The 22,353-nt window shown below is 45.1% G+C and overlaps 1 protein-coding gene across 7 annotated transcripts in view; it reads right to left on the bottom strand.

The window, feature by feature from the left end:
• Window positions 1–22,353, bottom strand: part of LOC145360327 (polyhomeotic-like protein 2) — a 256,660-nt gene that overhangs the window by 99,441 nt on the left and 134,866 nt on the right. For all 7 annotated transcript variants that reach the window (XM_080215518.1, XM_080215522.1, XM_080215523.1 and 4 more), the window contains one exon: window positions 16,226–16,384. In XM_080215518.1, the coding sequence (XP_080071644.1) occupies window positions 16,226–16,384 (159 nt within the window). The remainder of the gene's footprint in view (window positions 1–16,225; window positions 16,385–22,353) is intronic.

The following is a 22,353-nucleotide window of genomic DNA, read 5'->3' as shown; positions in this document are numbered from 1 at the left end:
AAACACCTTATACTCACACTAATGCCAAAATCAAAAATAATTGGAGTCTAGTTTAGATTCATAATATACCAGGGAGTTTTTGATTTGGTTCGTAACAGTATATTTTTGAAATAAAAACTGTGAAGAAATTCTACACCCTGGGAAGATAATGTTGGCACATGTAGGCAGGTTACATATAAAAAACTGGAATCCTAACCAAACGCAAACCACAACAGCATCAATGTAAATTTATATAGCACCTTTAATGTAATCCCAAGGTGTTTTACATGAGTGTGAACAGACAAAGTTTGACACCAAGTCACATGAGGTGATAGAGTAGGTGCAGTAGGCTTTAGCGAGGCGGGGGGAGAGAGAGAGAGAGAGAATGTCAGGGTTAGGGTGTAAATTCCAGAACTTAGGACCAAGATCACAAAAGGCACTGCCAACAAAGGTGGGGCTATTAAAACTGGGGGCACTCCAAAGATGCGAACTGAAGGAGGCTCAGGTATCTCAATGTGTTGTAAGGGTTTGAGGCTATTACAGAGATAGGTAACAGGGAGCTATTTGAAAATGGCTGAGAATTTTTAAATATTTTGTAACAATCACACCTCAATCTTTGGGGCACGTACCTTCACAAATCTACAACTGAACAGACACACGACATCCCAACGAGGAAAACAAAATAAGAACTTGCACTTAGATAGTGTTTGAATTCTGAGAGTAAAGCTGAGAGTTGGGAAGGCCAGTGCCAATATTAAATTTTGAAAGAGAACTTGGAGTAATGAAACTGCCTGATTAACAGGTTTAAACACCTCATATTGCTGCAGGAATGAATCAGATAAAAATCTCCACACCAAATTTGGGATATCTGTGATTATATTCATCTCGTTAATAAAAAAGCTGAGTTAGAATATGTGCTTCCTGTGCCAATCTTTCCATCGCACCATGGCTTCTCACCGTGCCAGTGTGTGAATGTTTCCCAATAGATGTTGCTGCGTCAACATTTCCCACTCTATTCCATCAAGTCAGCTGTCACATTGCGGGCTGGGATTCTCCCAAAAAGATTCCAAATTCCCAATCCGTGTGGAAATGGGAGTAACTCTCGCCGGATTTTTCAGTGTGATTTTCAGAGCTGATCTCCCACACTCTGTACCACAAAACACCGTAGTGAGATTCTCTCCGAAAATCAGAGTGTGGGGCCTATTCCTGCTGGACAGGCCTGAGTGGGCCGTTAGACACACACCCATCTGTTCACTGGCCCCGCAATGCTGGCGTCCCAGACTTCTCCAGGGCCAGCCCCAAATGTCTCCCCTCCCACAGGCCTGAACACAACCCCCATCCCATCACTGTCCTCCCTCTCTCTGCCAATCTCGACTGCGGAATGGCAACGTGACACCCATCAATCACCCACACAATAGGCCCTGCCCCCAATAGGTGCCATCCCCTCAGACTCTGCCTCTTTGGCACTGCCATGGTGGGCAATGTTAAGGTGCTCCTTGGAAAGTGCCAGTGCGCCAGGCTGGCAATGTCCATGGGGCACCTTCTCCTCTTACCCTTGACCTCCTCCGGGGGGGGCACTCAATGGCCTCTCTTCCCTCCAGGCATGTCAGCCACCTGTTCCCCGTTAGTGGGGACGAGGATTAAACCCCACTGGAGCGGAACACTCCCAACGGAGGGGGGAGATGCTAGTGGGTCCCGAGACTTCAGTCCTGGGACACGGCCTCTGCTGATGTCTCCTGACCCACTGCGCTAACCGTGGTTTTTAGAAAGCTCGGTGGGGTAAGTTTTTGAAGTCTTGCTTACAACTTCACCCTTGTATAAAATTGGTTCATTAAGCAATCATGGGCAACAGCACATGATTGTGTTCGGTCACGTAGCATTGCTGCTGCAGTCTCGACTCCAGAGCTTGGATACTATTTCTAAATGTCACCGTTCATTATGGATGTAATGTAATATTAAAAAGTCACAGAAAGCCAGTTACTGACCTGCAATCCAAAATGTACAAGCAGAGATGAGGCCCTTGAGAATAACTTCAACTCACTGCCAGATATAAAATGTAAAAAGTTCATCTAACGTTCCAAATATGACAGACCCAAGTTCGCAGCTAAACCTCTGAATGAAGTAGCAGGTTCTGTCAGCGACCCAGTACTTGATGCACAGGGAACATTTCGTGCAAATCATGTGCAGCATTCACACAGTGGAATTTCCATGATATGTCACTCCCTCCCCAGATAATCTTCAGTCCCCAGGTTCGAGTCTTGTGGACATGTTACAGAGCCCTGAGAAGCAGAGAACAAGCGTCACACAAAACATGTGGCGTGTAATCCTCTGCTGTTACACGGCTAATTCACGTCACACAGAGACTTGGTGTTAGCAAACTGACCAATGAGGCGATACCTCTCGCAAGACTTTAAACTGGAAAGAAAAGTCCTGACGGATAATCAGCAAGATAAAGACACTCCAACTTGTCTGGTATTCCACTGGATTAGGGTCATTTTTGGAATAAAGACCCAGCAACTTAATAGGTTTCTTTAAAAAAAATTCTAATATTCAGGCAGGAATATTTTAAATAGAAAACATTGCACAGGTGAAAAACTATCACCAAAGACAAAACAACTGCGGAAATCTATGTAAAGTACTCCTTTGATAGATAGCATGGTGCCAGTTATTATAAGAACATAAGAACTAGGAGCAGGAGTCGGCCATCTGTCTCCTCGAGCCTGCCCCGCCATTCAATAAGATCATGGCTGATCTTTTTGTGGACTCAGCTCCACTTACCCACCCGCTCACCGTAACCCTTAATTCCTTTACTGTTCAAAAATCTATCTATCCTTGCCTTAAAAACATTCAATGAGGTAGCCTCAACTGCTTCACTGGGCAGAGAATTCCACAGATTCACAACCCTTTGGGTGAAGAAGTTCCTCCTCAACTCAGTCCTAAATCTACTTCCCCTTATTTTGAGGCTTTGCCCCCTAGTTCTAGTTTCACCTGCCAGTGGAAACAACTTCCCTGCTTCTATCTTATCTATTTCCTTCATAATCTTATGTTTCTATAAGATCTTACCTCATTCTTCTGAATTGCAATGAGTATAGCCCCAGTCTACTCAGTCTCTCCTCACAAACCAACCCTCTCAACTCCGGAATCAACCTAGTGAATCTCCTCTGCACCCCCTCCAGTGCCAGTATATCCTTTCTCAAGTAAGGAGACCAAAACTGTGCACAGTAACTCCAGCTGTGGCCTCACCAGCACCTTATACATAACCTCACTGTTTTTAAACTCCATCCCTCTGGCAATGAAGGACAAAATTCTATTACCTGCTGCATCTGCAAACCAACTCCTTGAGATTCCTGCACAAGGACATCCAGGTCCTTCTGCACAGCAGCATGCTGTAATTTATTATTCCGGCAAATTCTCTGGATTTCAGCAATTGGAATGTATTTTTAACCGTAGAATTTGAGAATCTGATCTTACCCACACGCATGTATAGAGCTACTCTGTAATTTGCAAGGTTTCTCCTGCCTGCTATCAGACACATTGGAAAGATTTTAAAGGCTGATTATCAAGTTGTTTACCATGTCCTAAACACACCTTCCATGGCCAAAGCCATGGGGAGGCAATGGCCCAGTGATATTATCACAAGACTATTCATCCAGAAATTCAGACAACATTCTGGGGACCCGGGTTCGAACAGTGGAATTTGATGGGGCAACTAAGAATCCACTGATGACCGTGAAAACATTGTCGATCATTGTAAAAACCCATCTGGTTCACTAATGTCCCTTAGGGAAGGAAATCTGCCATCCTTTCCTGGTCTGGCTTAAATGTGACTCCAGAGCCACAGCAATGTGGTTGACTCTCAACTGCCCTCCAAGGGCAACTAGGGATGGGCGATAAATGCTGGCCAGCCAGCGACGCCCATGTCCCATGAATGAAAAACGTGGGACTTGCCTTTCATTACAGATGTAACAAAGCACAGAAAGCCAGTCGCTGGAATCGGAAACGGGGAAACAGGTACGAGGCTTAAACCCAGAGACTCTGGCCCAGAGAGAGGGACAGCATCCACTGCACCACAAACACCCCCCCAGCATGTGGTTTAAATGCAAGAACAGAGTTCAAATTCAATTACACTTCTCACATTTTGATTAGATTTTGGTGCAGCGAGACTTCAACGGCAGATGAAGGGTAAAGTCGCCGTAGCCCCAGCTGACCAATGGCTACCCTACTTTGAGAGGGGAGAGCTGAGTGGTGATGATTTAACCTGAGGGTCAATAACAGGTGCTGTGTGTTTAAACCACATTATCCAATTCTGGGCCATTGCAGAATTGGCCAAGGTAAATCTTAAGCTTCAAATGATAACGTACAATCATTTTCATAATTCCATAACCACTAACTGAATTTTACAAAGGTTTAATAGTTATCAATTCTTCATAGTGTAAAGATTCTGTGGTTACGGTTCTTTATTCATTTAGAAATTACAGTAAAGATCTTTACCTGCAGTCAGTCAATTATTTAAGATCGCTCTCCATCTAATCAGCATCTCACATTTGCTTGTCGAGTTAAAAACCAATTGAAAATCCAGAATCCAATCAATACAGTCAACAGCCCTGCGTACTGACTTCCCGCTCCTGTCTGGGTTGCAGCAGGATCTGTGATTGAACGAGTTACAAATCAAATCTCAGACCCTCCTGCTTCACACAGCATGGTTAGATCGATGGGAGGCCATAGGACACTCTGTCACATCGATATGGAGCTGGCAAGATAGGAGCTCGCAAACTAAAAACTCCCCGTTACACAAACGCTTGACTCCTGAGTAATGATGCAGGGCCCCCCGAGGAGAAGATGGAAAGGTGCACGCTTAACTGCTCATCTGCCTCCTCCACTTATTTCCAAAGGCAATCACGCAATAACTAAATTAAAGTCTTTGAACACTTTTCAAAAAAGCGGCGAGCAGGGGCTGACATTGTTACTGCTACATTGAACAGATTTGGGAGATAGCTCGTTGGTCATTATCACACAGAGAAAAAAAACCCTCAAGGCAATTAGCTTGTACTTTCTCCTCCACAGAGAAACCTCTCGTGTGTAACCTGATCCTTAACCAAATCCCTTTTATCATCGTACCTCTTAATATATTTTTCTAGCTCTGACTGTCTCACGGAAATCTGATTCAGTTCCCCAGATGATGCATTACTCTTCCTGGCTGCTGGATATCAGATACAAGTGGTGGCAGCTGGACTGACATCACTTGTCTCTTTTCTCGATTACTGTCCCTGTCCCTGTGACAAAGATTACTTACAAGCCAGGTTAAATCGAATCCCCAGCCTGAGCACAAACCACTTATTGCCACCTGAAGCATCAGCCAGCGCTCACTTGTTTCTGAAAGGTCTAATTTGTTTTTGTAATTTTCAGTTGAGAAGCTTTTAGGTTTCGGAAGCAGAGGCTGCCTCGCTGTTCAATTACTTTCTGTCAAAGCGACAGCTCAGATCCATACACCTCCTAACTGCATTCTGATGGATAAAACCCTGACTGACTGTGGCTATGCCAATCTGCTTTTTATCCTCTTTAATCTCAAAGAGATTCCAACATTCAAAATCCATACAAATGCTTCATGGGCAATTTTTCCTTCTTTAAATCATGACTTCACCCCCAAGAAAGTGTTATTCTGGCTGGAAATAGTTGGATATCGACACTTTGAATTCCAAATCCAAAATTCTGAAATTGCAGGTTTCTGGGCTCCCTCTCACCCACTGAAGGAAGTTTTGACAAACACTGGATTATTGAGGTTGACAGACCTTGCTAATCGGCTCAGTATTTCCTCCGAATCCTCCCGGTACGTCAACACAGCCAGAGAGGATGGGATCAGGATGAGTATCAGATCAGCAGTGTCAGAGAGAAGCCTTGTCCTGTCCATACCCAAATGTTCACCAGACTCAAAGCAGACCAGAGATTGGACTTGGCAGTTTTGTGGTCTGGACAGCTTGTGGCAAAGGCAAGCTCCCCACTTCAGAGAAAATACACATGCAGAAACTTACAGCTTAGCTTCACACCAAGATCTACACAAACTGCTGTCACTCCTCGCCTCACCAAATCAAATTCAACTCGCACAAAATCTCATCTACATTTACAAACCCAGTGAAAGCTCAAAAGCAGATGCTGGAATCTGAAACAAAAACAGAAAATACTGGAAAATCTCAGCAGGTCTGACAGCACCTCATCATCGAGGAGTATATTCACTGGAGTTCAGTGGAGCGAGAGGGGATTTCCAAGAAACTTGTACAATTCTAACAGGATTCGATAGGATAGATTCAGAAAGAACGTCCCCAGTGGTGGGGGTGTCCAGAACTAGGGGCTAGGATAAGGGGGTAATCTTTTAGGATTAAGGTGATGAGAGATTTCTTCACCCAGAGGGTGGTGAATGTGTGGAATTCACTACCACTGAATGTAGTTGAGGCCAAAATATCTGATTTCAAGAGAAATTAGATATAGCTCTTGGGGAAATTAGATACAGCTCTCTTCCACCTTCTTCCGTTGGGAAAAAGATACAAGTCTGAGGTCATGTATCAGCCAACTCAAGAACAGCTTCTTCCCTGCTGCTGCCAGACTTTTGACTAGACTTACCCTGCATTAAGTTGAACTTTCTCTACACCTTACTGTAACACAACAATCTGTACTCTCTCTCGTTTCTTTCTTTATGAACAGTATGCTTTGACTGTATAGCATACAAGAAACAATACTTTTCACTATGTTAATAAATGTGACAATAATAAATTAAGTGGGGCTAAAGGAATTAAGGAATATGGGAGGAAGGTGGGGCCAGGATATCAAAATGAATGGCGGAGCAGGCTCGAGGGGCCGAATGGCCTACTCCAGCTCCTAGTTTCTAAGTTTCACCTGTCACCCTTCATCCAAAAGGTCGTCTAGAGTTGAAACGTTGGCTCTACTCTCCCCCCGCAGGTGCTGTCAGACCTGCTGAGCTTTTCCAGCATTGTCTCCTTGTTTGACAGAACAACAGCTTCAATAATGAACGCGGTAGCTGAAGACAGAGCAGAATATTCGGAGCACAGGGCCATGAAACTTTTAAACTGAGTTTCTTTCACCTCAAAAAAAAACCCCACAGCTTTTGCTAGTTAATAAATCTCAGTATGGAATACAAACGGTCATTTCCATCATCCTGTGCCCTCAGTCAGGAATCTCACTGACGTGGGAATCAATGCCCCAACTCCTTTAACTCTGTCACATTGGATTAACCCTGAAGGGATGGGGGGGGGGGGTTAATAAATATATTGAAATATTTACTGTCTTCTCTGAGTAATGGGAGTAAACTTTGATAAATAAATATCACACCATCTTAACTCATTTCAAATGCCTGACTGCAAATCAACGGTTTAAGAAATAATTGGTGTTATTATGGTGGTGGTTAATCAATTTCCATTTCATTAAACAACATCACTCAGATGTACAAATCCAGCATTGGGAAGTTTAGACTCTGACAAGTTCCCAATGTTCTAAAGTAGCAAGAACACTCCGTCTCCAACACCTGTGGCAATGAAGACCCCACAGTCTCTGAGAAACTTGTCAAAACTAAACCCTTCCATCAACACGAAGGGGAGGAAACAAGCCCACAAACCATCTGCTTCCACAGTTAAACTCCAGTGGGTATTTCCAATTATTAACACTTTTGGAAAGGAAAGCAGGTGACAAGTCTTTATGCGCATCTTCACACACTATTTTTGGGGAATAGTGGGGGAGGTGATGCAAGGATTCGTGAGCTGATTATTAGCCTGTTGAACTGTATTATTAATGCTCCTTCTGTGGCCAACAAGTCCTGGTGTTGGACTTGAACCCAAATCTTCTGGTTCAGAGGTAGGGATGCTACCCACTGCCACACAAGACCTTGAGTAGATGTTTCTAACCTGTAGAGAAACGCAACAGCTTCTGCTGAAGGCATGCATGTGTGCACTGAGTTAAACTGGATGACATCCAGTTCTGCCGCTCCCCTGGTGTACATCAGATCTCAGTGCGTGGGTTCATACATGATGGCTACTCAGGGCAAGTTACTGCGAGATGTCCATGGAGGCAGACTCTTAAGAACCGCCAACATCTTGGTCAGGGAGAGGGCAAAAAAATGAAAAAAAAAAGAGACAAAAAAAACAGGACTTTATGATCAACAGGATACTGAAATTGTCAACCACTTCCATAATGTTTTTATCAAATGCCTCAGAATAGTTAGACATTTGGATCTCGTTGAAGAATATACTTTTAAAGGTTAGGTGTCTAGGTATCTGGGGAAATCAAGCTTCCAAAAAAAACTCTGCACGTTTAACATTAAAATGTGATTGCTAAATGATATTCGGACCACAAATGTTGGAAACACAGGGTCAGATACCTAACTCTCAGAGTGGCCTTTTGCTGAACGAGATTGTGGTGTAGCGCTGTGTCCAGTATCATTTACAGAAACACTGCTAAAGGTTTTCCTTAGCCACCACTTCGTGTGGATATTCGACTGCCAGCTAAAAATCCACCCTTTCAAAATGTTAATTATCCTTTTGTGAAAATGCAAAGAATAGATTTATCCGTGGATGTTAGGTGGTGAGTATCGCCAGCATCTGCTTTCTTATTGCTTTGTTGAAAATCCCATCAGTGTGGTGTTAGAATTCCTGAATTATGCATAAGTGTTACAAAGCCAGCCTGAAGTCAGTTCAAAGTTCACTGACCCTTGCCACTGCGCCCCATTTATCATTGAGAAAGCTCAGTCTGAATCGATACAAACAATCCCGTGCTCTGAGCTTTTTAAAGATGCCTCTTTCTGATTCATGTGGGCTCCAGTTCCACGAACACTGACTGCCTGGGAACGTCTTTTCTGAGCTGAGAGTTTCCAGGCTCTCCATTCCATTTGGGAAAATCCCAATCATGTCCGATTCCTTGGCCCTTGCTTCACATTCCTTCGTGCACCATCCAGCAGGATTCTGGGAATGCCACCATGAGTAATGGCTGACCCTGGGTGCTGAGACCAACAGGAACACTCTCACTGGAACGGTTCATGGTTTATATTCCACCTTTAATGCCATGATCAGCTTTGAAAAACAAAGAAATCACACCTAGCTGCAAAGAGGTACGAGGCCAGCCGGCCAAACGATTGGTCAAAGAGGGTAATTCCAAGGTGCGTGTTAAAGGAGATTAGGACGGCACAGTGGTTAGCACTGCTGCCTCACAGTGCCAGGGACCCAGGTTCACTCCTGGCTTGGGTATGTATCTGTGTGGAGTTTGTATGTTCTCCTGTGTCTGCATGGGGTTTCCTCTGGGTGCTCTGGTTTCCTCCCACAGTCCAAAAGACGTGGTTAGGGTTTAAATTCTCCCTCAGTGTACCCGAACAGGTGCCAGAGTGTGGCACTTAGGGGATTTTCACAGTAACTTTGTTGCAGTGTTAACGTAAACCTACTTCCGACACCAATAAACAAAATTTAACTTTAGAGGGGAGATTTAGGGAGAGAATCCCAGAGTTTAGGTGGAGACCTTAATGGCTAAAAACCTCGTCACCAATGGCAGCAAGATAAAGCTGGTTAAAATATAGTCAGATTGGAGGGATCGAAACTGGGAGTTTTATGAGTTTAAGCTTCAATTCTAAAACCGCATTGTGCCCGAGTTAACAGTTATTTCAGGCTACCCAGTTACCCAGAGCAGAACTGATTATACAAACACTGCAAAATAGAGGCGGTGTCTGTCAATGTTAGCTAATGTATTCCAAACACTCAGCTGATGTTTTTTAAAAGCATTTTTCCTTTCTACCGTCCCAATCAGCAGATTCTCAGAAAGAGTGGGATTTCCACATCCTGCCCAAAGTCAGTGGACCATTCACTGCTCCAGCAAATTTTCCGTCTGTCCGCAACGATTCCCGCAGTGAGTGGAACTGAAAATCCCAGCCTGTGTGTCATACAGAGAGTGCCCCGCCTCGGGTCAACGGCTGGAATTAAATTGAAATGGACCAATTACCCGCGGACAGGAAATCGCCCCAGCCCTTTACCTTCCGAGATCCTGTATTCGGACAGTCCTTGGTTTATTTGGACAAGCACTGGAATTCTCTTGGCGCATCGGGATCATACATCACCTCATCACATCGCAGCTGATCACTCATTGTGAAATGCCCATGGTGCTGGAACAGGAACGGGAACAGGAACATTCCCAGGTTCGAGTCCTGACGTGAGCTGTTAGGCTTTTGGGATGATCACAATGTCAGTCTGAGATTATAAGAGAGAGGAAAGAATGGAGGTTGCAGTCTCTCTCTCCTCTGTACAGTAGCACGTGGTTGTAGTGATTTTTTTGATTTGATTTATTATTGTCACATATATTAACATACAGTGAAGAGTATTGTTTCTTGAACATTTTACAGACAAAGCATACTGTTCATAGAAAAGGAGAGAGTGCAGAATGTAATATTACAGTTATAGCTAGGGTGTAGAGAATGATCAACTCAATGTGACGTGGGTCCATTTAAAAGTCTGACAGCAGCAGGGAAGAAGCTGTTCTTGAATTGGTTGGTAAATGACCTCAGACTTTTGTATCTTTCCTGACAGAAGAAGATGGGAGAATGTCCGGGGTGCGTGGGGTCCTTAATTATACTGGCTGCTTTTCCCGAGGCAGTGGGAAGTGCAGACAGAGTCAATGGACGGGAGGCTGGTTTGCCTGACGGACTGGGTTTCATTCATGACTCTGCCAGGACAGTAATCTAAAGAATGAGAGTTCAGTCCCATCAAGGGAGTTTGTGAATTTTTTCAAGAAAATGGGAAAATAAAATAAAAATGCTGGCATCATAGAATCCCTCCAGTGTAGGAGGTGGCCATTCAGCCCATCAGGTTTGCACTGACTCTCCGACAAATCATTTTACCTAGGCCCTAACCCCATAACATCACATATTTACCCCGCTAGTCCCTCTAATCTATACATCTTGGGACACAAAGGGGCAATTTAACAGGGCCAACTACTCAATGAAACAAAAATGATTGGTGATTTTATTGATTGTTTTAAAATCCCCGATATCCTTCAGAGGGGGGAAACCTCACATCCTTAGCTGACCTTACCCTTCTCCAGTCCCACACCAACATGGCCAATCCTGAATGGACCCAGCAAATTACTCAATTGTATCTCTCCGCTACAAGGAATGCCAGCTTCTCAGGGCAACAGGTGGGCAAATGCCAGCCTTGCCAACAATGTGCACGCCCTGAGAATTCATTTAAATTGAGGCCGCTGAATTTAAAGTCCTGTGATGTCCAATGTTGGGTCCCAGCAGAGGATAAGACGTGGCTTATTTGCGAAGCCCTTCACAGTTGGATAGCCTGCTCCCTTTTTTGACCCTGTGAGATAAACTGCCACCTGGAGGAGATTCTGCAGAATTAGCAACTTGGAACCACAGCCAATAGTGACAGCACGTCTTGTGTCAAAATGTAAATTTGATTTGATTTATTATTGTCACATATACTGATAGACAGTGAAAAGTATTGTTTCTTGCGCGCTATACAGACAAAAGCATACCGTTCATAGAGAAGGAAAGGAGAGTGTGCAAAATGTAGTGTTACAGTCATAGCTAGGGTTTAGAGAAAGATCAACTTAGGGCAAGGTAGGTCCATTCAAAAGTCTGACAGCAGCAGGGAAGAAGCTGTTCTGGTGTCGGTTGGTACGTGACCTCAGGACTTTTGTATCTTTTTCCCAACGGAAGAAGGTGGAAGAGAGAATGTCCGGGGGGAGGAGAGAGAATTGGACCTAAAGCCTTGCTGGGGTTGTGGGGGCCCAGGGTGGCTGAAGCCTCACTGAGAACTGTCACAGCATTCTGCGATTTGGGAGATTCCCTGCTGGATGTTTGGAATGTTGGTCCACTCTTTAAGGAAAGCCTACCACCATTCAGCCCATCTTGCCTGTGCAAGTTCTTTGCAAAGAGCTACCCTATTAGTCCCAATCATCCTTCCGTACAGCCTTGTAATCCTTTGACATTCCTGAAATTTATGATCAAGTCAAAAACCATTCTCCCCTCGCTCCTGCTTCTTTCGATAATGTTCTACCACATCTCCCCCTCTGCTTACTAACCTTCCCGACAATCAAACATAATTTCCCAGAAAAAAATCCCCCAGAATAATTCACAACCTCCTCCCAATCCAATATCCCCAAGTAATGTCAAAAGCAGCTCAAAAGGTTTACAGGGCGACATGACAGTTGGTGGCAACTCTCTGCGCCGACAAATTCAACACACAACACACAGCAAAACCACCACAGTCTCCCTCCAAAAACAGCAAAAGTGGTTACTTAACATCCGACTCGGAATTCCAACCCTGACAATTACAGATTCTGGTGCTGGGGGAGGGAGGGTGGATAAACCTAGCAACCGGCCTGTGTGTGTTTAGCCAGCTGGGATCTAATGGTGCTCCATCAGCAGTCAGGCCTGACAGTAAATAATTTATATCACAGCTTTCGCTCTAGTGCCGTCTCCTGAGATTACACTGGGTTACAATCCACGCGTCTTCTCCCAATGATAATTTACATTACAAACAAAGCAATTTATCAAGTTATAGCAAGAGATTTGTTCATTAGATGTGTTCCTTCTGAACGGCACAATGTCTGCATTTTAAATCGTTACACATTTAAACAGAAGAATGTTTTGTTTCTTTCCTTGTGCATTGTTTGAGGCTTAACGCAGACAGGACATATTGAAATATTGTTTCATGGGCACTGCTTTTTCCCTTGTACCTCACTCAATGTCAGCATTCTTTAATCATTTTCCAGAAATACACCTTTATTCACAACTCTGCTGCCCATCTCCTCACTTCCATCAAGTCCCCACCTGAGGAAGAGTCTTAGGGACTCAAGATATTGGCCGGATTTCAGTGTCCCACCACCATGGGAATTGGAGCAGTTGGAACATGGAAAGGTCCGTTAACCTTGGGCGGGATTTTAAGGTGTCAGGATAAGCAAGACTGTAAAATCCCACCTGTTCACTCTGTTTCTCTCTCCACAGTCGCTGCCAGACTGACTGATCTTATCCAGCATTCTCTGTTTTGATATCAAGTCCCAAAGCTTACCGACTCCTGGTTAGACAATGTCTCAATTTCAAAACTCTTATCCTCGCTTTCAAATCCCTCCGTCACCCCATCCCTCTCCGTCTCTGGAATCTCCACCCCCAAGATATTTTGGGTAACTTCTCTCATTCGAGCTTTTGAGTGTCCCCAGCTTTGAACCTCTCCATCATTAATGACCATGTCTTCAGCTACGTGGGCCCCAAACTCTGGAAGTTCCTCTCTGCTTCCCTCTCCTCCTCCAAGATGCAGCTTAAAACCAACTTTTTTGGTGAAGCTTTTTGATCTTAACATCTCTTGTTGTGATTTGATGGTGTTTGGTAACAAACACTTACAGACATCTCACCATTCTAAACACAAGTGGCTGTGTTGTCTACTACACAATGAGTGCTAGAAAACTAATTGTTGAATAAAATTTCTCTGGAGGAAGAATCACACAGGCTCAAAGCATTAACTCTGTCTCTCTCCGCAGAAGTTGCCAGACCTGCTGAGTCTTTCCAGCATTTTCTGTTTGTTTGGTGAAGCCATTACTCCAAATTGACATCATACCTACATTCAGACACTTGCAGCAATAGCACACAGGAATCAGAGGCCCTTCAGCCCCTTGAGTCCATCCCACCATTCAGTTAAATCACAGCTGATCAGAATCTTGTATCCGAATCTGCTAACACATTACACTAATAAAAATCAAATGTGAACTTGTGGACTGACCCCAGCCTCAACAGCTCCCAGAATACATTACTCATTTTGAGAGGAAGTACAGACATTGCAGCCATCTCTCAGCAAGCCGAGATCGAGGTCCATCGGCACGCTTCTCCTGCTGAGCTCAGCATCAACCAAAAGCATCTCGATGGACTGCACATTCCCACCTCAGCAGCTACTCAATGTTTCTACACTTACAGGATGTCAGAAAGTTGACGGGTTCTGATTTGGCTACATTTTGACAATCTGTGTTACAAAGGATGAGATATTTAAGTTTATTTCATTCATGTCACAAGTAGGCTTACATTAACACTGCAATGAAGTTACTGTGAAAAACTCCTAGTCACCGCACTCCAGCTCCTGTTTGGGTACACGGCCAATGCAACTAACCAGCACATCTTTCAGACTGTGGAGGGAAGCCAGAGATCCAGAGGAAACCCACGCAGACACGTGGAGAATGTGCAAACTCCACACAGACAGTCACCCAATCGAACCTGGGTTCCTGGCGCTATAAGGCTTGGGGTTTGCGCTATGAAGAACTGGTCCATCTTGGTATCTTTACTCAGGGTTCTTCTGAGCAAAGTCTCGATACTGGCCGTGTTTTCTAGTTATCAAGAGTCCATGCGTTTTATTGCAGGCTGCATTAACCATCGCTTTACACAGCTGCCAAACCTTCCATTCCAAAGCATCCGGAGGCTTTTCTTCCATATTAATCTACTGTATTCTTGCTGTTTGCCCCTTAGTGCTGCTGTAATGGAATCTCACTATGTAATATTTATTAGTCTGTCCACACTGTCACCCTCAACTCAATCACACCAAGTGGAAATGAATCTGTGATGTTAAGAAGATCACACCCATTGAAAGCTTTGCTCTTTGCTTCATTGTGTAACTAAGCTGGACGATAGTGCCCCAGTGACACAGGGAGATCCTGCGCAAAAGAGTACCATCTTTTAAATTACTTTTTATTTCTACACAAATTGACATTTGTGTTAACATTGAGACGTACAGAGCATTCACTTTACTATTTGTTAGATATTTTCCCATTATCCATCGGAGGAACGAACCCGAAAGATCCCCCCTCGCCTCCACCAAACAGAGCAACAATAAAGGACTGTCATTTTTCTCTGAACAAGATTCTTCCAGGCGATATCCACATCCCATCCCAATCAGTCAAACCTGCAGATCACTCTACCGTGAGTGACCGCGATTAAAGTTACAGGAATCGAAGTGTGTAACTCTCCTCCAACTCACTGCAGTGTAGCTGGAGGAATCAGCTGGCTAAACAGGCTGTTGCTGTAGTTTCAGCTGTGAGTCCGTTTTGCTGCACTTCTGCTAACTCTGGATTATTTGCTGCAAGTCCCATCTGCTCATTCATTCTGGAGTCAAACTTTTATTGGACACTAGATCGATTTCCTGAACACAAGATTCAAAATGTCGGCCTCAGGTTTAACCAACAGCCGTGTCCCAGAAGTCTCTCTCTCTACATGTATTCAAGTTATCAATAGCCACCCCCTCTCCAGCCACCTGCATATCCCGAACCTTAATAACACAAATGACATTCAAAGGACATCACTCTGTCCCTAACTCACTGGCGAAGACAGTGTAAGGTACGGTCACGCGAGTGTGACCGACGGTTACATAGAACCATAGGGATTAGGATCAGAAGGAGACAAATTCAGCCTTTCCAGCCATTCAATCAGATCATGGCTGATCTCTCCCTGGTCTCAAATCCACCTCCCCATATTCAAACTATATCCATCTCCTTCTTGAAACCATTCAATGATTCAGACTCCCTCGGTTGTAATGGGGGCGTCACAGCTGGACGTGATTGTGCCGAGCCTGATCTATACAGATGTGATTCTCCAGTGTGGCTGGTGACAGAGGCACGGAAACCAACGGGCTGCGTTGTGATTAGCCAATTTAAAGAACAGGAGGAGGATTAATCTGAGGATTGAAGGTGTGTTCAGTATCTATGAGCGTTACAACAGGACACATCTTATAGAGGTCTACAAAAAATGAAGGGCATAGATCAGCTAGATAGTCAATGTCTTCTCCCAAAGGTAGGGGAGTCAAAAGCTAGAGGGCAGAGGTTTAAGGTGAGAGGGGAGAGATACAAAAGTGTCCAGAGGGGCAATTTTTTCCACACAGAGGGTGGTGAGTGTCTGGAACGAGCTGCCAGAGGTTGTAGTAGTGGCAGGTACAATTTTATCTTTTAAAAAGCGTTTAGACAATTACATGGGTAAAATGGGTATAGAGGGATATGGGCCAAATGTGGGCAATGGGGACTAATTTGTGGTTAAAGAGGGGACAGCATGGACAAGTTGGGCCAAAGGAGCCTGTTTCCATGCTGTAAACCTCAGAAACAAATAGTTAAACAAACACAACGTCAGACCTTACGAAGTGTGAAAGCTTTGACAGATTTAATTCTAAATCGGACACAGTTGCAGCACCAACTGGGACAGTTCCCGACTCCCCCACTTCCCCCTTACCTGCTGCACTGCTGCCAGGCTCTGTAGCTGCGCGCTGCTCAGGTGTTGTTGTTGTAGTGCTGCGGTTTGCAGCATCAGGTGCTGCTGTTGGGCGGCATACATCTGCTGGAGATACTGAGCGGCAGTGTTGGGCTGGCGATGGAGTGCTTGCTGAATCACCTGAATACAGGAGGGAAAACAAAACCGCATCAGCAACAACGTTAACACAAATGGCAGGCGGGGGGTTGGGGGGGGGGTGAAGAAACTCAAACAGGATCCAGCGGTGAAAGAATGGAGTTACCATTTATCCAGATACTGACTGATGGTCACTCAGATCTTCATTATAATCCTCACAATACCAGGTTAAAAGACCAGCAAGTTTATTTGGAATCACGAGCTTTCAGAGCACTGCTCCTTCATCAGGTGAGTGAGAGGTAGGTTTCACTAACAGGGTATAGACTCAACTGCAAAATAACAGTTGGAATGTCAGTATTAACAGGTAATCAGGTCTTGCAACTGAGTCTTTGTCTATAAATGCCCTGTTTGTGAACCCAAAACTTGACTCACCTGATGAAGGGGCAGCGCTCCAAAAGCTCGTGCTACCAAATAAACCTTTAACCCGTTGATGAGAGAGCTCTTGCTGTGCCCATCCCAGTCCAACACTGGCATCTCCACATCATTTATAACCCTTACCATGGAATCTTTTACAGTTTGGTGAGAATTGTCCACTAATTGATCTGAAAGTTTTGCTTGGCGAATCAGTCAGATTTAATCTTTCAGTTGAACTCGCTGCCAGTTTTGTGTCCAGTCTAAAAGTGGATTGAGGAATTCTAACTGAATTTCAAACGCACCAAAGGAAATTAATTATTAAAATACATTTCAAATGCTTCAACCTCGTCACCACAGGAAGCTGAGTACCAGAGCCTGCCAATTAGAATGAGGCCATTCGGCCCATCGAGTCTGCTCCACCATTCAATGATAACTGATAAGTTTCTCAACCGCATTCTCCCACCTTTTCCCCCCCATCACCTTTGATCCCCTTACCAATCAAGAAACTATCTCTGTCTTAAAGACACTCAATAACCTGCTCTCTACAGCCTTCCATGGCAATGAATTCCACAGGTTCACCACCCTCTGGCTGAAGAAATTCCTCCTCATCTCAGTTCTAAAGGGTCATCTCTTTACTCTGAGGCTGTGCCCTCAGATCCTAGTCTCTCCCACTAATGGAAACTCTTCCCCAATTCCACACTATCCAGGCCTTTCAGTATTCTGTAATGAGACTCCTCCATTCTATTAAACTGAATGCAACTCAACTGGCACTGATTTTGAAAGCTGTATTTTAACAGGTTCTGATGAATTCACCCACCACTCAGTTTGTTTAAGATGCAAAGTTACTCTGGACAGGAGGGGGTGGGGGACGGGGGACGGGGCGGGGGGGGGGGGGGGGGGTGGTGGGGGGAAGGACGTTATGAACGTTAGAATTGGGAACAAGTCCCCAAGCCATTGCTCTCACTGCCATTCTCACCACAGCTGTGTGGGGTGCCAGTATACCCTTCTGTCAAGAGGTGGGATATACTTCATTAACCCAATGTAAAATTTCACACTTTTCCTCTGGGATTCCCAGGATTGGGATAACCTGGTGGTGAGGAGGAGATCGGAGCTGCTGTCCACACAATGCAACTGCCTTTTACAGCACTGCTTGTGAGCTGGGGAGGGGCAGGGACCCTCCCCCTTGCTGTCCCCTCAAGGCAACCTTCACCCTCTCTTAGCAATTGCATTCTCTCCCAGCAACACCCCCCCCCCCGCATCCCCATCACAGATTCACCAACCACCCCCCCTCCCCCCAAATCCCCTGGGGGGGATGGTTCCCAGGTTGATGGTATCAGTTGTTGGGAAGAATCTTGGCATTAAACGCCGTGAGACCTCCAATCAATAACTGCTTCGAATAGTTTCTGTACCAGCTATCCTTCAGGATATTTGAGAATTTACAAAATGTTCAAAAAGTTTTGTTGCAATGATCTGTCATTGTTGCAAATTTTCCTGCTTATAAAATGAGCAGCTGGGTTCGAAATCCCTACGACCAACTCAGCATTCTCACTGAGCCACAACCTCATTCTACTGATTCGCTCTGAAAAATGATTGCTTTATAATGCCAGTCGATTCAATATTTCTCCGGGTTTTATGATGTTTCAGACGCAGGGAGCTCCCTCGATGAGTACACTTGGTGATATGGGTGGGCCAATGACACGGTGAACACACACGAGCAGCAATTCTGTGCCATGCCAGTCACCATCTGACTGCCACTCTGCTCCTTCCACTCACCCAGGCCGGGAGCTGCCCGCTTCTCGCCCAAATGGGTCCCGGTGAGAGGCATGAGAGAGACATGTGAGTGTGACCACCCCGGGTCCTTCCAGAGCGGGACAGCGGAAGTGAAGTCACACTCCCGTTTTTATGACACTAGCTGCCTCATGTTTAAATCATAAACTCTTCACTGTGCAGAAGGAGACCATTCAGCCCATCAAGTCTGCACCAACCCTCCCAGCAACTTTGTCAGTTTAAAGTTTATTTATTATTGTCACAAGTAGGCTTACATTAACATTGCAATGAAGTTACTGTGAAAATTCCTTAGTCGCCACACTCTGACGCCTGTTTGGGTACACAGAGAGAATTTAGCATGGCCAATGCACCCAAACCAGGACATCTTTCGGACTGTGGGAGGAAACCGGCACGCCCGGAGGAAACCCACGCAGACACAGGGAGAATGTGCATGCTCTGCACAGACAGTGACCCGAGCTGGGAATCGAACCCAGGTGCTGGCGCTGCGAGGCAGCAGCGCTAACCACTGGGCCACCCCAAAAGAAAGGACTTGCCATCGACCGGGAATCGAACCCAGGTCTCCCGTGAGGCAGGCGAGAATTCAACCACTGAACCACCGATGCAGGTGAAAAAGGAACTGTCTTTGGTAAACGGGGGAGAGGGTGGGGTGGTTGTGGGGAGGTAGTGTGTGAGTTGTCAGGAATGATCCGGTAACAGTTACCCAGGAGTTAGGAACGGTTCAACTCTTCCAACTTCTAGTTTATCAGAAATCGTTCAAAATGATCGATTTAAATCAGATGACCAGATGGGTTCAGGAATGGAATAATCACCTAGTGGAAGTTTAAACTTCCTGGGCTGTACCGGGGCAGTCCGTGTGGGGGGACCTGTTCTGGAGTTGGGACACACAAGCCAGTTTTTAGCTAATTTGTTCTGGAAGGCTCTCCCCCTGCATGACGCTGTGGATAAACGGTGTTAAATCAACTTTCCCCTCCTCCGTTCTGCTGCAATTTCAGCTGCTCTAACATCTGTGTGGCTTGGTGTCTCATTTTTACTGACCCCCTTGTGGGGAATTTTAATACATTAAAAAGGTGCTATGTAAATGCAAGTCTTGCTGTTTAAAACACTGGCTTACTTTCAATGTTTGAACATGTCCTGTTGCAGCTTTGGTCAGAGTTTCTGATCCAGGGAAGGAATTCCAGGCTGTATCAATTCTGCCCCTGTCTGGGATAAGCCCTGTTCTAATGTAGACGGGTAAGACGGCAGAGCTCTGGATCAGAGCCTGGAGCCCCCTGTCCAGTTGATTGAGCTTCTTGCTGTGGGGGAATTTATCATCGCAATCACTGGGGATTTTAGAGAGCGAGGGCGCAGTGACTTGGGTTAGTTAAACATTAAAAAGCATTTGAACCTTGCATATTGTGATGAAGTGGCCATCACAGGAGCCCACCAAACCGTCAGTGACCCTGTCTGCAAAGGTCAAGATGGCAATAGGTCACATTCTTTTACATGTCAAAGGTTTTGGGAAATAAATCAAAGATTTATCAAAATCTGACACTTTTATCAGTGGAACCCTTTCTGATCTGTCATGGTTTGCCGTGCAGCAGGTTCAAAACTACCCCCAACATTCCACAGGCAAAATCCTTCAGCAAAGGTGCATTTAAATAGCACCTTTCAACATAATGAATTTCCACAAGGCACTTTACAGGATCTTTACAAAATAGAGTTTGACAGAGCTACAGAAAGAGATATTGAGTCATATGAAAGAGACGAGGAGGTTACAGCAACGGAGGGGGGGTTTAGGGGCTGGAGGAGATGCAGAGAGCTGGAGTTGGTTACAGAGATGTGGAGGGCTGTAGGATGTTATAGACAGGGAGAGTTGTAGGGGCTGGAGGAGGTTACAGAGACAGGGAGAGGGATGAAAGCAGAGGGATTTGAAAATAAACATAAGAATTGTAAAGGCAATGCAGTTCAGTGAGCACAAGGTGATCGGAGAACGGGACTTGGTCTGAATTAAGACACTGGCATCAAATGACCTCAGGAACTGAAGGTAGAATGTGGGAGAGTGGCTGGGAGTGGAATGGAATAGTTGAGTGCAGAGGTGACTAAAGCATGAATAAGGCAGGGCTGAAGTCAGATATTACAGGGGTGGAATTGGGCAAAGAAAACTGAGTCAGCACCAGTGAACGTCCAAATGCAAGAATTGAGAGCAGCAGTAGGCCACTCGGCCCCTCCAAACTGCTCTGCCGTTTGATAAGATCATGGTGGATCTGTTCGTGGCTTCAGTTCCACTTCCATCTGACCCCCGTAACCCTCAATTCACTGCTCAGTCAACGACTTAACTCAGTCCCAGTGGCCCAGAGCCACTGCTGCTCCCCGGAGAGGGAGAATTCCACAGAGCTAACAACTCTCAAAAAAAAACTCTTCCCATCTCCATCCTGAAAGGGGGAATTCCTCACCTTTTCGACTGATTTGATTTGGTTTGAGATTCCCCACAAGGGGAAAAATCCCCTCAAGATTTACCCAAACAATCTCCTCAGAGTCTGGAAGGTTTTAACTCTTTCCCCTCTGCGTGTTAAAGGGACCTAACTCTCTGTCTGATTTATTGGAGTTTAACTTGGAGTTTGTTGGTAAGTATCTGTTGCTCCTCAAACTCCTGCAACACACATTGGCAGAATATACAACGTTCTGATGTGGATATTTCAACTAATCAGAGTAATGCGCTGGATCAATTTTACTGTCCCACAGACCACAAACTTTTGACGGAAGAATTGTGCATATTTACAGAGATCAGTAACTCCAGACCTCTCCCAAGCTGGGAGCTGTTGATGTGAGCACTGATTACTTCACCAGCATGTTCCATTTTAACTGTTTTATCAAAAGCTCTGCAAAAGCTCCAGTAACAATGTGGACATCTGGCCCCAGCGAGAGTAGTTTTAAAAGATCCTGGGTCACGAGAGCTGGATTTACTCCAGGTCTTTCAACCCCGTGACCTACACGAACCCAGACACTGGGTGCCACAGGTTATTCCCCTACTCAAGGCCACACTACAGTTTTTTTTATTATTGGTCACAAGCGTACATTAACACTGCAATAAAATTACTGTTTGCCTGTTCAGATCAATGCATCTAACCTGCACATCTTTCAGACTGTGGGGGGAAACCGGAGCACCCGGAGGAAACCCACACAGACACGGGGAGAACGTACAAACTCCACACAGACAGTGACCCAAGCCGGGAATCGAACCCAGGTCCCTGGCGCTGAGAGGCAGCAGTGCTAACCCACTGTGCCACCGTGCTGCCCTAAGCCAATCCACTGTGAATGGCTACTGGAGGCAGCAGCTAACTTGTCCTCCCAACAACAACAGACAAAGTTGAATTTTTCTGATACCTCTCACTATCTTAGGACTTCACAGCATTTTTGAGCCGTGGGATCGGTTCTATTGTCAGAAACTTGCAGCTAATCTGCTCACAGCAAGTTCCCACTGAGAGCGATGTGGTAACCTTCTTCACTGGGGGATAAATATCGGTCAGGACACTGGGGAAAACTCCCTCATTCTCCTTCGAAAGAGTGTCAAAAAATCTTTTACATCATTTGTGATGGAAGAACTGGCCTTGGCTTAATTTCTTATCCCCAAGAAAAGTGGATGAGTATATTTAACACCTGTCAAGTAAAAAAAAAATCCCAATACAAATCACAAAAAAGGGGAGGTGATTATAGAACATATTTATCTTTCTATGTGAACTCAGCACAGAGACCTATCCGGCCTCTCCATCCGACACACAGACATTAAGAGACAATGAGAAGTGAGACTCAACAATTCTCCAGTTCCCGGTGTG

The sequence above is a fragment of the Carcharhinus amblyrhynchos genome, chromosome 30 (assembly GCF_965287045.1).
Source record: "Carcharhinus amblyrhynchos chromosome 30, sCarAmb.v2.hapA, whole genome shotgun sequence".
Classification (NCBI taxonomy): domain Eukaryota; kingdom Metazoa; phylum Chordata; class Chondrichthyes; order Carcharhiniformes; family Carcharhinidae; genus Carcharhinus; species Carcharhinus amblyrhynchos.
Note: the sequence above shows the minus strand (reverse complement) of the source record. Positions and strands in the feature narration are given on the sequence as shown.